The sequence below is a fragment of the Curcuma longa genome, chromosome 17 (assembly GCF_044706935.1).
Source record: "Curcuma longa cultivar G26 ecotype Majalengka, Jawa Barat chromosome 17, ITB_CL_G26_1.1, whole genome shotgun sequence".
In the NCBI taxonomy this organism is placed as follows: Eukaryota; Viridiplantae; Streptophyta; class Magnoliopsida; order Zingiberales; family Zingiberaceae; genus Curcuma; species Curcuma longa.
Genome location: NC_133877.1, coordinates 2,697,652 through 2,713,686, shown reverse-complemented (window position 1 = coordinate 2,713,686; position 16,035 = coordinate 2,697,652). Strand labels below are relative to the sequence as shown.

The 16,035-nt window shown below is 35.8% G+C and overlaps 1 protein-coding gene across 1 annotated transcript; it reads right to left on the bottom strand.

Annotated features, from left to right (window-relative positions):
• Window positions 1-618: 618 nt before the first annotated feature.
• On the bottom strand, window positions 619-14,887 carry LOC141811873 (uncharacterized). The gene is made up of 18 exons (XM_074699946.1): window positions 14,738-14,887; window positions 14,105-14,320; window positions 13,474-13,560; window positions 11,448-11,500; window positions 10,272-10,368; window positions 9,824-9,897; window positions 8,559-8,670; window positions 6,699-6,809; window positions 5,350-5,426; window positions 4,817-4,883; window positions 3,157-3,222; window positions 2,382-2,489; window positions 2,168-2,298; window positions 1,997-2,063; window positions 1,804-1,871; window positions 1,615-1,708; window positions 1,350-1,420; window positions 619-934 (listed from the first exon to the last, which is right to left on the bottom strand). The coding sequence occupies exons 1-18, from the start codon at window positions 14,885-14,887 to the stop codon at window positions 619-621; spliced, it is 1,965 nt and encodes a 654-aa protein (XP_074556047.1).
• Window positions 14,888-16,035: the final 1,148 nt, after the last annotated feature.

Below are 16,035 nucleotides of genomic sequence, written 5' to 3'. Positions count from 1 at the left end.
TAAAATCTAAATAATATATAAACATAAGTTATTTTTAATATAAATTGAACTCTAGATTTATTCAATATTTAAATGAATCAAAGACAAAACAGTTTACCTCTGGAATTAATTCTATAGAGCGAAATCTGAACATGGATTATCAAATACCCTTATTTAGCCTCAAATGCACCTTCCCCACAAGTCGGCTAGATTCTCAATTCCTTCCATTTTTAGCTCAACCACTGTTGAGTTCCCCATCACAGTGGCAAGTCCGTCTCGAGAGCACCACTGTTGAGACAGAAGCTCACCGTCAACGTGGGGAGGGCGTGAAGGTGGAGCATGGACGAGCTTTTGTTGCAGCTGAACCTGCAAGCTAAAGTATAGTAAAGATAGTTGTAGCTTGTCCTATTGTACGACAATGCAGGATTTATTCTGCATTTTAAAAGATTGTTTCTTGGGTTCAAAATTCAAATCCGTACATAAGTTTGAGTATCTGTGGTATTTCACTGATGCAAAAAGAATGTACAAAAAAAAAAAAAAAAAAAGAAACATATAACGAACAAAGTTTTATGGTTGGACTCTGTGTTTCTATCTGGGTTTCCATTGGAGTTGAATGAGTAGTATCATTGTGATTTCCAATCAATCAAAGTCCCAACCATTGATATATTGTGCTGAGTACTGCTTGCCTGCCTTTTGGAATTCCAATTCAAGTCGTGTGATTTCTGATTCTGCATCAGATAGATAATACGGTGTCCTTGGAGTTGATCTAGGTGTCTCAACGTTTCTGAGCCTTGGAGAATTTATTTTAACAGTATAACAAGGCTCCTTTTGCAATTTTTCTTCGGATTCCCTCACCGCTTCTTCGATCTCTAAAATAGGTCTTTCGATGGATTCAAAATGCAACCGCAGCTTCTCGATTGATTCAAACAGTTCGTTCACAGCAGGATCATCTCTCCTGCAAAAAAGAATGCCCATTAGTCTCGTGTTCTCATATTAGTGCTCAAATGGTTGATTGATAGAAACCAGTCCCTACTTGGACAACAATAACAATATGTTATGAAGGTGTTGTTTGGTGGAATTCCATGGAGGTTAATGTTTTATGTTCGTATCTTATCTTAAGGCTGCAGCTTAATTGTTCAAAGAAGAACTTGCAGAAATTTTAAGTACTGGAAGTCACCTAAGATTTCTTTGACATTTTATTGAATCTCAAAAAAGTCTACAATTACTTCAACAAAGAAGCTTGATTGTTAACAAACTAATAGTTCAGTGATCAATGTGCCGCAAAAGGAAAAAAGGAAATCAATGTATCAAGTCGAGACAACCTCAATGGTTGGACGAGTAAATGGGTCATTTAGCCAAGAAGTAAGTACCTGGAACCTTTTTCCCTTTCAGTATAAAACAATTCCTCCATATGATCAACTATGCTGAATGCAGTCACAATCTGAAAGAAAGCACAAAAGATGGTTTAGTGTGCGTGTCACAATCATGATACAGATAATTCAGGTTTATGGTAAATTTGCCATATGTGCTAACTACTTGTAACGGTAGAATTTTATTATTGCTTGCATTCTGCCTGCAGCAAGGGCTAGTGATGGAAAATGATCATATTTATTTATAAGCCTAGAAGTGGCACACCTTAGTTTCAATTATCAAATATTCCTCCTCGAGACATTTCTTTGGGTTCAACTCTTTAGCTAACTTGTTGTCCCAATCTTGTGTTCCTTGAAATCTAGAAAAAAGTGAAGAGAAGGAAAAAAAATTAACATAGAGAAAGACACATCACCACATGAATAGGCAAACAACATCAGTTCATATACCACCCACCTATCATTGAATCTCTTCAAGTTCTCAACCAATGTACTAATATGCATGATAGAAGTGCCAAGATCATCCTGGAAGGAGAATAGAGATCAAAGTCGAACAAGAAGTGAATTACTAGGTTAAATGAGTGTTCATCGGGTGGATAAAACCTTTATACGACTGAAGAACCAAACTACAGAGAATTCAAGAGAAATACCTTGAATGAAGAAAGGTGATACCTAATCAATTTCACAAAATGATTCCCATATTTTTCCACTTCCTCGCTACAATGAGAAGAGAAAGTACATACAAATCATAAACAACTTCCTAAAGTTGATATAATATGAATTCAAATTATATTCATCATCCTAGGGCATAGAGAGCATACTTAATTTGCTTATCTTTTTGCTCTATGTATGAAGATTGAAGCTTCCAGGTATCTTGTAAGAAATTAATCCACATATGGACAATATCAGCTTCTACATTGCATAAAGTGGCAGATTTTGCAAGCTCATCTTCCTGTTATTTAAAGAAAAGTTCAATACCACCATAAAAATTCTTTAGAATGTAAACCTTTAGACGAATAATTGAACTTTGAAAACCTTTGCTTTGAGGTGGATAATCATCTGATTGCTCGCATCATCAAACTGGTCTTTCTCTTCCCTGGTTTTCTTGAGTCGTGCAGAAGCAGCTGCCAGAGAAGCATTGACCTGACATAAAGTACAGATTTGGTCAATAACACTGGTAGAAGAGTATTTAAAATTTATACTTTGTGCTTTTTCTTATTTAAATTTCCATAAGTTATAGACCATCATGTAAACATGCATCCTTTGTCAAATAGACTAGAGAACCTCCAGAAATGGACCTAGTCTGCTCCTTTGTAATGATTTGATGTCTATACAACAACATACAAAGGTTTAGGACAAACCCAGTTCTCGACAACATACTCTTAATGGAGGTAGTTCAAAATAGCAGATAGTTGAAACTCTATGGCAAATAAAATCCGTTAAATTTGATACAATATGATTCATGGATGATATACAGTGGCAGTGACCTTAAATAATTCACTGAACCATTGGCATCAGTGTAAAAGTTATTCAAGAGGAAGTTCAAGTACTCGATGTGGTAAGATGTAAATATGCTTAACTGGAATCACTTATATATGAACATTTGGTCATTGGAGGGTAAAGGTATATCCATCATAGTCTTCCTGAAAAAATCATGATGATGATAGCGGATACAGCTTGGGTGTAGTTTAGTGACTCCGTGAGTTCAACTTATTGTCAGCTTATTACACACCATGAACAGGGGAAGACTCCAATGTAAGAAAAAGAAAATCTCATGAAACTTAAAAAGGAAATTTATACAAAAAAATACCTTCTTTAGCTCAGCCTCAAGTCCATCTCTTTGATCCTCCAGCCTAGCAATATCAGAGAGTAACTCCTGATTTAAATTGACAAAATAAACCAATAACTGATATCCAGGTAGGTTCAAAACACCAAGTCACCATCCATAAACATGAGAGTTCAGATGCATAGGCAGAAAGAGGTCTTCGTACTTACGATCAGCTAACAATTGTCACAATAAATGGAAATGGATGATGTAAGCACATGCCTGACCAAATATTAAAAATGACATCCTGGTACTCCCACTAAGACGAGGTCTGAGGATCAAAGTATAAGTTTCATGCTTTCAACCAATGGTTATCCCTATAACTCAAACCTTGCTCACATAAATCACTACTGTAAATTAACATAATTGTGACTTGCAAGGTTGGCCCTCCATTTTAAACCAGAGATGTGATCCATAACTGCCTTGATAGGAAAAGGATACAGGAAGAACTGGCAAGTACAATATAAGTAATCACTTAACAGAGAATAAGAGACAGGACAGCCTTAAGATTCTGGAGGTTTCGTCATGAAAATTAGATATTGCACAACCTTGATTATGAACATATCTTCAGTCATCAAAGAGCTACCACACTATAAATAACAAATCATGTAAAAATTGCAAATGCCAAAGTGGAAATTTTGATATCATTAGTAATTAACAGAACAAGATATGAAGTTCCAAGAAATAGAATATCTTCATATACTAGAAAATTATGCAATGCAATGATCTTTAAATTGATCATGCAACTCGAAACAACGAGGCAGACCATCCTTTTCAAAGAAGATTGTGGTTTAGTAGCCAGGTATTGAAATTCAAAATGCTTTCAGTCACTGAAAAGGAAATAGAAGTGGTAGCAGAAAGAGGAGAATATAATATGGTCACTGTATCTGATGGCACCATGCCTGAGCCTGGCAATTGGACCTTGCTGCTCCAGTTCTTTTCTAAGATCAAATGGAGCCCAAAAGGACCAGAATAACCTTAGTAAGATATCTTAAACGAAGGAAAATATTTTCCACCTGATGCCATAATGTTGATGTTATATGTATTATCTTGCATGTTCACGACATACTAGTTGATATATATTGTGTACCACATGAAACCATATAGTGTACAAACAACATACAAGTCATTTACCCATATATTCATTGACTCATAGTTTGACTATAACAAAGCTTGGCAAGGTTCTGATAAAAAAGTTATAGAGAAAGAAGTTTCCAAGTGAGGTTTCTATCAGATCTACCAAAATACAGAGCAAAGCATAGAAAAGTGCATAGATTACAAAAGGATATGATAAAAAAAACCCTAATACAGAAGGAGGGAGGAGGGAAGCTTTCCAGGACTCAACTGCGCACCTGATCATAAGCTACATATCTATTACCAATAGTTAGTGATTAATAGCCAAAACTACAGGAGCTGGTTTAAGAATGAAACGTGAGTAGTTAATGTCGCCCAAATAATCTTAAAAAAACTGAATTTATGTATTTTATTTCTCAACTGTTCAAAATTCTTTGTAAAATAAATGATGTAAAACCTTTAAAGCAGGTATAAGGATGGCTAATTAAATCTCACAAAGAAATAGAAAATAAAGAAAGATGCACAAATTGTAATAGGAAGAAAAATGAAGTAGAAGCAGGAAGAATATTACCTTCTCAATACCCTTAGCTTCATTAGCTTTAGCTACATGATAGTTAAGAGCCTCTTCTTTCTGACGCCTGCTTTGAAAATGGAGGAAGAACAAAATTGAAATGATGTATCGCATTCTTTTTTACAAGTTCAAGTCATATTTTAAGATTTTTGAATGACAAAAGGTCAGTACCACAGAGTATGAGTTTATTTCCCTGTAATTTAGATCACCCAATAGAAAAGATTTATAGATGTACTCGGGTACAACTAATTGAACAACACCTAGGACATCCTACAAGATTCTAGGGACGGAACCTAAAAACATCTCTGAGCCAACCAAGATAAATACTACTATGTAACTAGTAAGCTGTCAAGATTGACCAACATATGCTTGCATCAACATTTAAAGAATCTGCAATAATAAATAGTATCCCACTTTTTTTGTGTAAACATTAGGACAAATAATAAATCTAGATTGTGTACTTGATTCCTAATGGGGTGTTGTGAACTAGTCACAAACTTGTGATTCATAGATAAGAAAAGGCAACATCGTACCTATGATCTAGGATACGTTGTTCTGCTTTTGAGGAAGAGTTGGCAAGAGATTCAGCAAGAACTGTCAACTTATCAACCTGTCAGCTTCAGATAAACATTATTACAATCAGTTTCAACAATTGTGAAAAAAGTTAGTTGCATCTCTAGATACCACTTAAATCTTAATGAATATCCGCAAGATAATCCATATAGCATAAATACTAAATACTATTACAATAAGGAATAAGCACATGATAATTCCAGTGCCTAAGATTGGTTGCACGAATAGCAGCCAGAGAGGGAGAGGTAAAGTACGGCATCAGAAATACATCCCACAATAAATGGCAGACAGTCATTTTAACATCATCTGATTGGCAAACATAACTCATGCTGAAAAACTAGTAAAGTTAGCAAATGTCTAATATCTCAAGGATCTAAGATGACACTGTGACACTGGACCTTAAAAAAAATCTAGAAGGAACAGTTGATTTTTTATAGTAAATCTAGCCAATGCACCATTCAACACAAGCACTATTTTCTAACATAATAAGTTCATAACACATCCGCACATGCCTTTTAGGCAAATCCTAGAAAAATTTCCCAATTACATAATTTCTATAATATAATTTATATTCACACAGATACTTTAATAAACTATGTTTCTTTGGCTCAGCAAACAAATAATATTAATGATTGCTTGCCACCATGATAAATAAGAAAAATCATACTTTTGCATCAATTCCTAGAGTAAAAACCAAGATCGCCACTAATTAGGTGCTAGAATAGAATATGCAATCAAAACAACTCTTGAATAGATGTACTACATTTTATTTGTACGAGGGCAATTCAAATGGTCTAAGGATCAAAATGAGGTTCTATAACTTGGGTTCATAGTAACTGCCACTTATCATAAATTACTTCAACACCTATTGACGGACAAACTAAGGTGTCAGTGGGCACTGTTGCATATTACAAAAAAGTTCTCAAGGTACAAAAACAATTAGGTAACTTTGCAACACAAAATTTTAAACAGAATTGATTCAGAGTTTATTTTTTTAAACTAAACTACATGCAAAGCATTACAATTTAGCAAAATCATGATACATTGTCAGAGTTGACGTAGGACATGTTCAAAGATTAGTAATAGATTTTGTAATTAGACAAATTGATAGTTAGACAAGTTGAATGAATTAGAGTTGAAGGTGCAAGAAGTAGAGGAATATCAATGAACTTTAAGTTACCATAATTAAAAAAGATTTAAAAGATCTAAAATTACTAATAGATATTGTTCAATAGGGAGATAAATCCATGCAACCAACTGCAAGCACTGATGAGGCAGTAAAATTTGAAAGAAAAACAGAAGCATGTACCTTTTGAGAATGGACATCCAGTGAGTTCCCACTTTTTATGCCCTTTGTCTTTAAAAGTAGGGTTTCCAATCTAGAGCATAGGCGGACTTCTACTAGTGCCTCTTGCAGAATCTACAAATCGAGCATAGTTAACTATGAAGATGATGTTGAAATGAAGCAATCAAGAGGAACGTAACTAAAAAGTTGGTTAAACAAGTTGTTCCAAAGAGAAATGTGCATAAGCAACCATGCCTACTAGCCAAAGTTGTAGCTCTGATTATATTGTCATGTATTCATGGAGAACCTTTATCTTTACAGGACACAACTGCTAGTCTAAGTAACGAGTAGAATCCTGGACAATTATTATCCACCAGAAAATGGCATAAAACAATCAAAATCAAAATGCTATATCAGTATGAGAATTTACAATGCATCAACAGAATATGAGGATGAGCATCATGAGCATACAGCTATACAACCTCTGAAAATCCTAGAGTTTCTCTTGAACAAAATTACTATAGGAATTCACTGATCATTCTGGATAAATATTATGAGATATAACATATAATGCATAGAAGGGGAGCCTTGGCGCAACGGTAAGGTTGCTGCCATGTGACCTAGAGGTCACGGGTTCAAATCCTGGAAACAGCCTCTTGCCAAAGGCAAGGTAAGGCTGCGTACAATGGATCCTTTCCCCGGACCCCGCATGGCGGGAGCTTCGTGCACCGGGCTGCCCTTTTTTTTATAACATATAATGCATGCATGCTTTTTCTTGCTTTAGACATTCTCTTGAAACAAATTACTATAGAAATTCAACGACCATCCTGGACAAATGTTATGAGATATAACATATAATGCATGCATGATTCTTCTTGCTTTAAACATTCAAATCCTTTAATCGCTCAATAAAATGAGCTGTACTATCTGCATAAAAATACTAAGACAAGTTTTGCAGTTTTAAAACTTCCAGACCATTCATTTTACATAATAGATGAAAATTTAAATATACTTATGGTTTCTGAAGAAAGTATACCAACCTCAATCTAGCTTGAACTTTGCTAAAACAACGAATGAGACAACCCCAAGGCAACCAAAACAACAATGACAGTTCATGTCTCCCACCTATTTGGAATGAGCTACATGGATTTTATCCTTCCATTGGCATCCATTTGAAGGATATACCACCAAAAATACCCAAGTCATTTAGACTTAGCTCTTTTTTATTTGAGTAGAGATCCTTTTGGTCTCAACTAGAGTGTCCAAAACTGTAGGCTTGAAATTACGTGAAGTTGGCTGTCATTCAGCAAGCCATGTGTCCCAACAATTTGGGAATCTAAATTATAAGGGTTTGGTAAAGTGTGAAAAGTAATATTCTTTTCAAGATATTTTTTTGTGGAAATATTTTTTTTCAGGAGTTTGTTTATCAAAAGTAGAAGAATTTCTGATGTTAAAGTTTTAAATAGACATGGGATAGCACCTGGATAAATGCACAAATGCTCTTGTAAAGGGTCTTAGAATCAAATTGCATTTTCATCAATTAACTTTACAAAAAGAAGGCAATAAATATCTTGAAAGAAAACTTTTGAAGCCATTGTTAACTTCACAGGAACCAAATTTTGAAGAGAAATGTGCCATAAAGCATGACTCTTATATAATAATTCTATTGAAAAATGATGCAGCAAAGTTAAATATTAAATCGCCAAGGAATATTTCTGATAGGGCCCTACGCATAAAAACTAAGGCTTCCAACCAAGAAGTAATGTGTCATTCTGCCACAAGTTATTCAACTTCAACATGTTCTAGTTTGACTACAAATGCATCATATCTTGCCTATTTACCAAAATAAAAAACAGAATCTGCTATCTTAAGCATTAATCATACCTCCACCATATCTGAAATCTTTTTTGTACCAGCATGATCTTCGCTTGAGGTCATTTGCAATACTTCTATTCCATCGACCTGCTTTTGAAGCTTTGAGATTTCATATTCTAATCTGACAAGAATAGGAACAAAATTATTGCAGATTGGGAGTAACAATACAAGATAAACTTAAGATCGCCATCATGATATCTGAGCCCAACCTAACTAAAACTAATTTTGAATTAGGAATGGGGATAACTACAAGACTAGATAATAATCTGACAAAACTTGACAATAAAACCCTCAGCATACTGGGTAAGGATTCTAACATAGGATTCCTTAGCAATTTCCCAAACAAGCTTCGATATACTAATCATATTTAATACTCCGTGACAATTTTTTCAACTAAAACCCAGTAACTTTTATTCTTTACTTTTATTTTGGCAATGTATGAGTGGGAGCTCTCAAGCTCCAACCTTCACTAGCACTTTCCCAAACAAATTTGAATATACTATTCATATTTAATTCTATGTGACTCAATATTTTCAACTAAAACCTAGTAACTTTTATTCTTTACATTTTTTTTGACAATGTATGAGTGGGAGCTCTCGAGCTCCAACCTTTTATGACTAAGACAGATTTTGAACCCAGGACCTTGAATATATTTGCTACCTGTTTATTTTTTCTGGTAGTCCACATGGATCACTCTTACCTTTCAAAGTAGATACATAATTGTCCCAACCATACAATTCTCTAGTTCACAGGTCAAATGACTTAAAATATACCGGCTTCAGCGTGTCAACAATCTCCACCATCTAGAAAAAGGGCCTCCCACCAAATCTGACAAATGAGCTCCCATCTTCATATCTCCTCTCTGCAAACGATCTATTCCTTGATTTCTAGAACAGAATGAAAGAAGATGCCAATCTGGGTTGTAACATTAACATCGTGGAAAGATCTTTTCTTCAGATTGCTTAAAAAGCCCCATGGGTTGTTTCCTACGATGAACTTGCGCTAGCATACTATGATTTAATCTAGGAGAGAATTCAGTGTTTTGAAATCCTAATGCTTCATTGCTTGTTCAAATTACATGGAAAGCATTTTGCAATACAACACAAGTTGTCTGAGTCTGAGAAAGAAACCAGGGAAACCATAAATGAATGTCTATTGGTAGCCTTGCTATGTTAGTCAATTGCTTGTTCAAATAAAGTGCACAGCATTTTGCAATAGAAGGCAACTGTCAGTTAATGAAACCAGTAAACTATAAATAAATGTCTATTGGTAACCTTGCTATGTCAGCATTTACTTTTAGTCCTGAAATTGCACCTTGAGCAAACTGAAGAAGCTCCTCACGCTTCACCTGAAACATTTGAAAATGTGCATGAACATAAAAAATTTGGCAAATACGGTTTGGATGAGACATTAAAAAATATGAATCATATTTGCTCCCCAAATAATAGAATCGTACAAAAGAAAAGAATTGAAAGACTATTTATCACTTAATGCCTCTCTAAATACTCTTGTGCAAAAACATGTACTTTAATGCAAGTCATTCTATGGATTCACAGTAATAAAAAGAAACCCAATCAACAAGCGACAACCTTATGAAATAAGTATTATTATTTTAATTAACTTTCAAATGTATACTTTGCTGGAATCCCTAAAGTCAGACTGCAGGATCAAATAGATAAGGCATCAGACATTGTAGTCTATAAAAGAAACAATGAACTATACCAAAACTTCCTCCTGGTAAGCTGAAAATGCTTTTGAAAGTTGCTGTATCCTGCTTATAATATCATTGTGATCTTCCTTGCCCCCGGTCAGACAGTGTCTGTATAAACTCAAAAACACAAGAAAATATTTACATATCATAGCTATAAACTGAAAAGCAACAGAAAAAACAAAAGTGATTCTATATGATATGTTGTAATGAGATCTGTAAGCTGTTGATTAGTAGTAAATTTAAAGGACACGACTGCACTATCCAGAATAGCAAATCAGATAGAACAAAATCACTTCAAATTAAATCAAAAGAACATATATCTCAACATAGAACAATAAAAATGTTCTTGCAAAATGTTTTGGACCAGCTACAACATCTTATGAGCAATTGCAAGCCATTAACAAATTGTTCACTTCCATATTTATTACAAACAAAAGTCTATTGATAAATTCTTTGTAGGCTTCATGATATTAGAATAATGTAAAAGTTGAAATGGTTGCAATAAAACTAGATATTGAAAATTAAGATACATGAATAAATTATTCTTAAAAAAATCTGCTGTTAAATTATAGGATCTAATGAAATAATTCCTATGAACAACTCAGTTTCTAGGTGAGTCCTCGATCCTGACAACCTTCAGAAGAATTAGTTCATTAAATAGATAACTCAAACCAACCAAAATGGTTAAGCTCATATTACTGGTAATTCATCTGAAATGCACCCTTCTAAACCCTTTACCATATAGCTCATAGTTTTAACGTGGAACTAAAATGGGCTGCGAAATAACAAAACACCACTAAGATAGACTATATAAAGAGTAAGATTTCCAGCTAAATTTTAAATTGTGTGAGTGGCATATTGAAGATATAATCAACATTCTGTTGAACCACTCTTCTAATAGATTATGTTACACCAAACAGTTGTCAAAGTTATTTAAAGATAATCATTAACAATATTTGCAGCTATCTAGCTGGAAATTGAATTTCAAATAGTATGTACAAGTTTAACCAGAAAGAAAAGGTTGATAAAAGAAAAAATCTGAGCAGTCTCAGAGTCAATACAAAAGGTCTTGTGATATTTATAGCATTCAACTTCGCGTATAGTTGTTATTGCTAAAATTAGAACTATGCTATGAAGGAATAAATGACACGTGAAAGAGAATGCATAATCACACGATTCCCACCAACCCAAATATTTGGAAGAGCAGAGAAACTTCTTGTTCATTTGGAGCTTCCAGAATCTGAGTCACAGAAAAGATTTAACCTGCGGTTAACCTCCATGATCAGCAAGAACAATGCCTAAGATCAAATATGATGCATAATATTTTTCAAAGTATTTAAAGCCTTCAATTATAGATTAAACAGTGAACAATAAATTTTTGCCCAGAAAGTTCATAGAAGCAAATATCAAACTTACAGAAGTAATTAGGACATCTGTCCAATTATTTCTGCTAATGGACATAAAATGTGCAAAATGAATCTGTCAATTTTTGTTGGAATAACTAATCAGCCTAAAGCAAGCAAATGTAAATGGGGATAGTTGTAAATGTAATTCATTTCATAGTTGATCATGAGATGGAATTCAGGGATAATGGAAAAAACATTAGAGCATCTACAACACACTTTTCATCTCTTATGGGGGTCTTGACCCTCTAGCCAAGAGATTGAGCAAGTAGCTCACTCTTTGCTTCCTGGTTTTAGAGCATCTACAGCCCACTTTTTGCCATTTATGGGGACCTCGACCCCTCTAACCATGAGATTGAGCAGCTCATTCTTTGCTTGATCACTCTTGTTGAACTTGTCTTCTCCTTTTTGAGTCTGAGATCCATTTTGCAATGAAGAAACTTGGGGGATTCAAGAAGTCATAAATTGGATGGTCCAATGCTAAGTTCCTATTACATTTATGGCATCAAATTAAATCTGATTTCTAGAGACATACCACCTCTGATTTTCTCCCTATTAACCTGGAATATCTTCTACTTAAATTAATCCCCAAAGTTTTTACCATCCAGTTGTAAAGGTTTCTGGAGACATTAATTAGTGCTCATCAATTTGTAATTCTCAAGGGACCTGATATGTGTGTGTTACTGAAGTATTAAATTGGTGCAAACATGAAGAAGTATGTCTTGATAAAGCTTGATGATGAAACATGTCTGATATTGTCGAATGGGATGCTCTAGAGCAGGTGCTTCAGTAGTAGGGCTTTCCAGCTCAATGGATTTGTTGGGTCATGAACTCCTTCTGAATTCATGGCACCGTGGTGGTTAATAAAAAAGCAGGAAATGGATTTGCTTATGGTAGGTAGATTAGGCAGGGTAATCATCTATGTCTCTACCTATTTATCTTGCTCACTAATTATTTAATTGCTACTCACCTGACTTTCAAATTATCCAATTGCTGATGACACACTACTTTCCTCAATAGAGAGTTCAACGTTGATTGTGTTCTTTGGCTCTATTTCAGTAACAAGGAGACCATATTGCATATATTCTTCCAATGTAATCTTGCAAAATTGTGTGTGGACTCATCTTTTCTCCTGCATTCAGCTCAACAAACAAGAAATGACTTCTAGTGATGGCAGTAGATTGGGTACCAGGACTTTTAGATGCTATGTGAACCCACACTCGATTGATAATCCGCTATACAAACTCAATTAAATGATACTCACTTGGGATGATAAATAAATACCCTTTTAAATGGGTAAACAACCCGATCTAAACCTAATTGTTAAGCATATTCAAGTATTGAACCTGAACAGGATGGGTACTTGTGGATGCTTGATTATCAGGTATCCATTGCCATCCCTAATGGCCAGTGGATGATGAGCACCCAATGATTTCTTTGATGCAGTGGATTTCTTCTCGCTCACATTTACCCAATCCTAGTTGTACACAATTCAGAAGATAAGGACTGATGTACTTTCACGATAAGATTCAATTCAATGGATGCCCTCCTCACTTGGTTCTCTTTGAACCACTTACTACCTTTGAACAACTGTAGTGGAGCTGATCTATGACCTGTTCACTTAGTTTTCCTACTATTAACATCTGTTGGGTTCCTTGTTTCACCTGTTGTTATCCTTTGTTTTTAATACTTGTATCTCTATACTTTAAAAAAAAAAACATATTTTACTGGCTTAACTCTCCCTTTTACGATCTCAAAAGCAAAACAAGAGTGAGAACTTGCAAATTATTATGTTAATAATCAAACTTACCATGGACAATATAACACCTTCAAGGGCTTGGCTATAAAGAAGCACTTCCTTGAAGTTCATAGGTTCGTCCCCGAGGAAATATAAGATCTGCACAACCATATAGAAGAACATCAATTTTCATTCATCAGCTAATTTGAACAAATATTAAGTCCAAAGATGCATTTGGAAGCTTACTATATTATCATCTTTGATAATAAATTCACAGTACAGAAATTATCTCATATTCTAATGTAGAGAAAATTTGTAAAAATATTCATTATCAATTGAAAGGATAAAATGTGCATGACAAAGGGCAGTGAGGCATATTGAGATGTGTGTTTCATGCCTAAGAATCTAATTCAGGAAAAGGATTCATGTTCAAGAGTCAATTTGATCTTCTGATTGTGATAGAAAGCTTTGTCAAACAGGTTCTCTTATCTTGTTCGCCTGATTAATGACTTGGGGTTTCAGAAGTTTGATGCCATTGGCTATTTGCATGATTCGAGAATCAGAAGATAAAATTAATAGAATTGTTTCCACAATCCAAAGACACTAACACAACTTGACTTTGATTTTTTTTTTTTTGTTGTTGTTGTTGCCTTTTGCCTTTTCAAACATCAGAATATTTGGTGCTAAAACAACTTTATCTAACCATTGAAACTTTTCCAGGATGTAAGTTGCTCTCAACAGATGACAGGGGCTGTTCCAGCAGATTATGATCGGTTGAACTTCCAATTACTCTTTCAATTTCTTGCAAAGAAAACAACCATGTTTGCAATAGTTGAACTCTCTCTATTCCCTTGCAAGATACAGCAATGTCTTCCAATCTTTTTGCAGTCTGCTTGAAGCTTTGAGAGTTTTTATTACCCTACAAAATAATGATGTTACATTTCTTCAAAATCAACATTCTCAGACAAACCATCAAGAAAAAGAGAAGCATCAATTGCAGACTGGTAGGACCAAGCCTAGATAACGCTTGTTGCACTGTGATTTAATCCATGTTCATTATTCATAATCAACAACAATAACAAGGTTTTGATCAATTTATACAAGACTAATCACAATAATGATACAATAAACTCAATGCTATATACTTTCATTCTTGATCATCCCTGTAATGGCACCAGATATTAAACTAGATCAAATTTAAATATTTTACCTATCAAACTTTGACATGAAGAGAAGTGCTAAGCATCCACATAATATTCACCGTTAAGCAGGTTCTTCAGGACTTCATTATCGGAAAGATAAATAAAATTAGAAGGGGGGAGGGGGAGAGTATTACGATGCGGCTCTGGATGATCCTGGTCCCCCCGGCGACTGCCTGGCCGGCGTGGTGAGCGACGGTGCCTGCATAGTTCCTGACTGTGCGCGTGAGGTTGTTCTTGCCGCTGACCTCTACGGCCTTGTGGACGGCCGATCTCAGCCACGACATCGAGGTGGAGTAGGCAGATGAGAGGTCAGAATGGATCGGCGAAGAACGGATGGAAGATCGACGGAAGACGGGAGATCGCCCAAGTGGAGGAAGAGAACGGGATTTGATGGATCGAAGTTCTCGAAGGAGGAGGATGACGAAAAGGTAAGCGAGGGCGGTGGCGAAGCCGGGGTGGTACTTGGTAGCGCACGGCCGTGGTTTCCGGCCCTTCTATATATAGATGCCTGGAACAAGTGCAGCAATGGACCACGATTCACCAATAAGGAAATTATTTTAAAAAGTTCCTTTTTAAAATTGTACTTTTAATATCTAAAATACTTTAAAAATATTTTTTCACCTAAAGCTCAAATTAAAATTTAAAAAGAAATGATTAAATGAATTTACATATTCTATTTAAAATGTGTTTTTTAAAAAATAAAAAAGGTGGAAAATTGATCGTGTCTGTTCTGGCTACCGAGGAGAAGCACCCCCACTTCCCCAGCGCGGCGCTGATGCAGGTGCTGACCGCCATGTTCTTGGCGGCGGAGAGGGAGCGAGGGAGGCGGAATTCGGAGAACGCCAGCGTCTCCTCCACGGTCAGCATCGGGATAAGCAGGTCCTCCTGCATCACGAAGACGGAGATCACCTTCATGCGCCACACTCTCGCCGTTTAATGTGATCGAGGCTCTATCGTGCAATTCGGTTCGCGATCGCGTCGATCAGGGTGCATCCCCAGAATCGGCTCGCTCCCAGCGCCGCAAAGATCTCGCATTCCCGCGCCTCGCAGGAGTTGCCGTTCACCAGCGTCTTTCTGTTGCTCGGGAGCGTCACAGAGCCGGAACAGAGCCCACCGTTTCCGCGACTACTGGACGCTGTAGGTCAGATTGGAGAAAGCGAGAACGGAAGGAAGAGGGCGGGAGATATCTTGTGGACGAAATAAAACGGAACGCCTGCTGGAGCAGCAGCGAACTGTAACGATACTAGCGGCGAAATCGTCCTCCAACTCACAAGAAAAGAAGAATAGAGAAGGAGAATGAATCACACAGGCTCTAGCTTTATATCTCAATAAAAACGAATTGGAAAACGAAACATGATCAACAAAAGTAACGAGGAACAACTAGAAAAATAGATCCATAAACCGAAAAAAGGAGCGCAGATCAGTACTTGTA

What these genes read in the sequence shown, in the direction of transcription:
- LOC141811873 (XM_074699946.1), bottom strand. Translation starts at nt 14,887, where the DNA reads ATGTCGTGGCTGAGATCGGCCGTCCACAAGGCCGTAGAGGTCAGCGGC. An exon ending in GGATCATCCAGAGCCGCATC is followed by an intron (nt 14,321 to 14,737) that starts GTAATACTCTCC and finishes ATTATTTTGTAG; the next exon opens with GGTAATAAAAACTCTCAAAG. An exon ending in CAACGTATCCTAGATCATAG is followed by an intron (nt 4,884 to 5,349) that starts GTACGATGTTGC and finishes TTTTCAAAGCAG; the next exon opens with GCGTCAGAAAGAAGAGGCTC.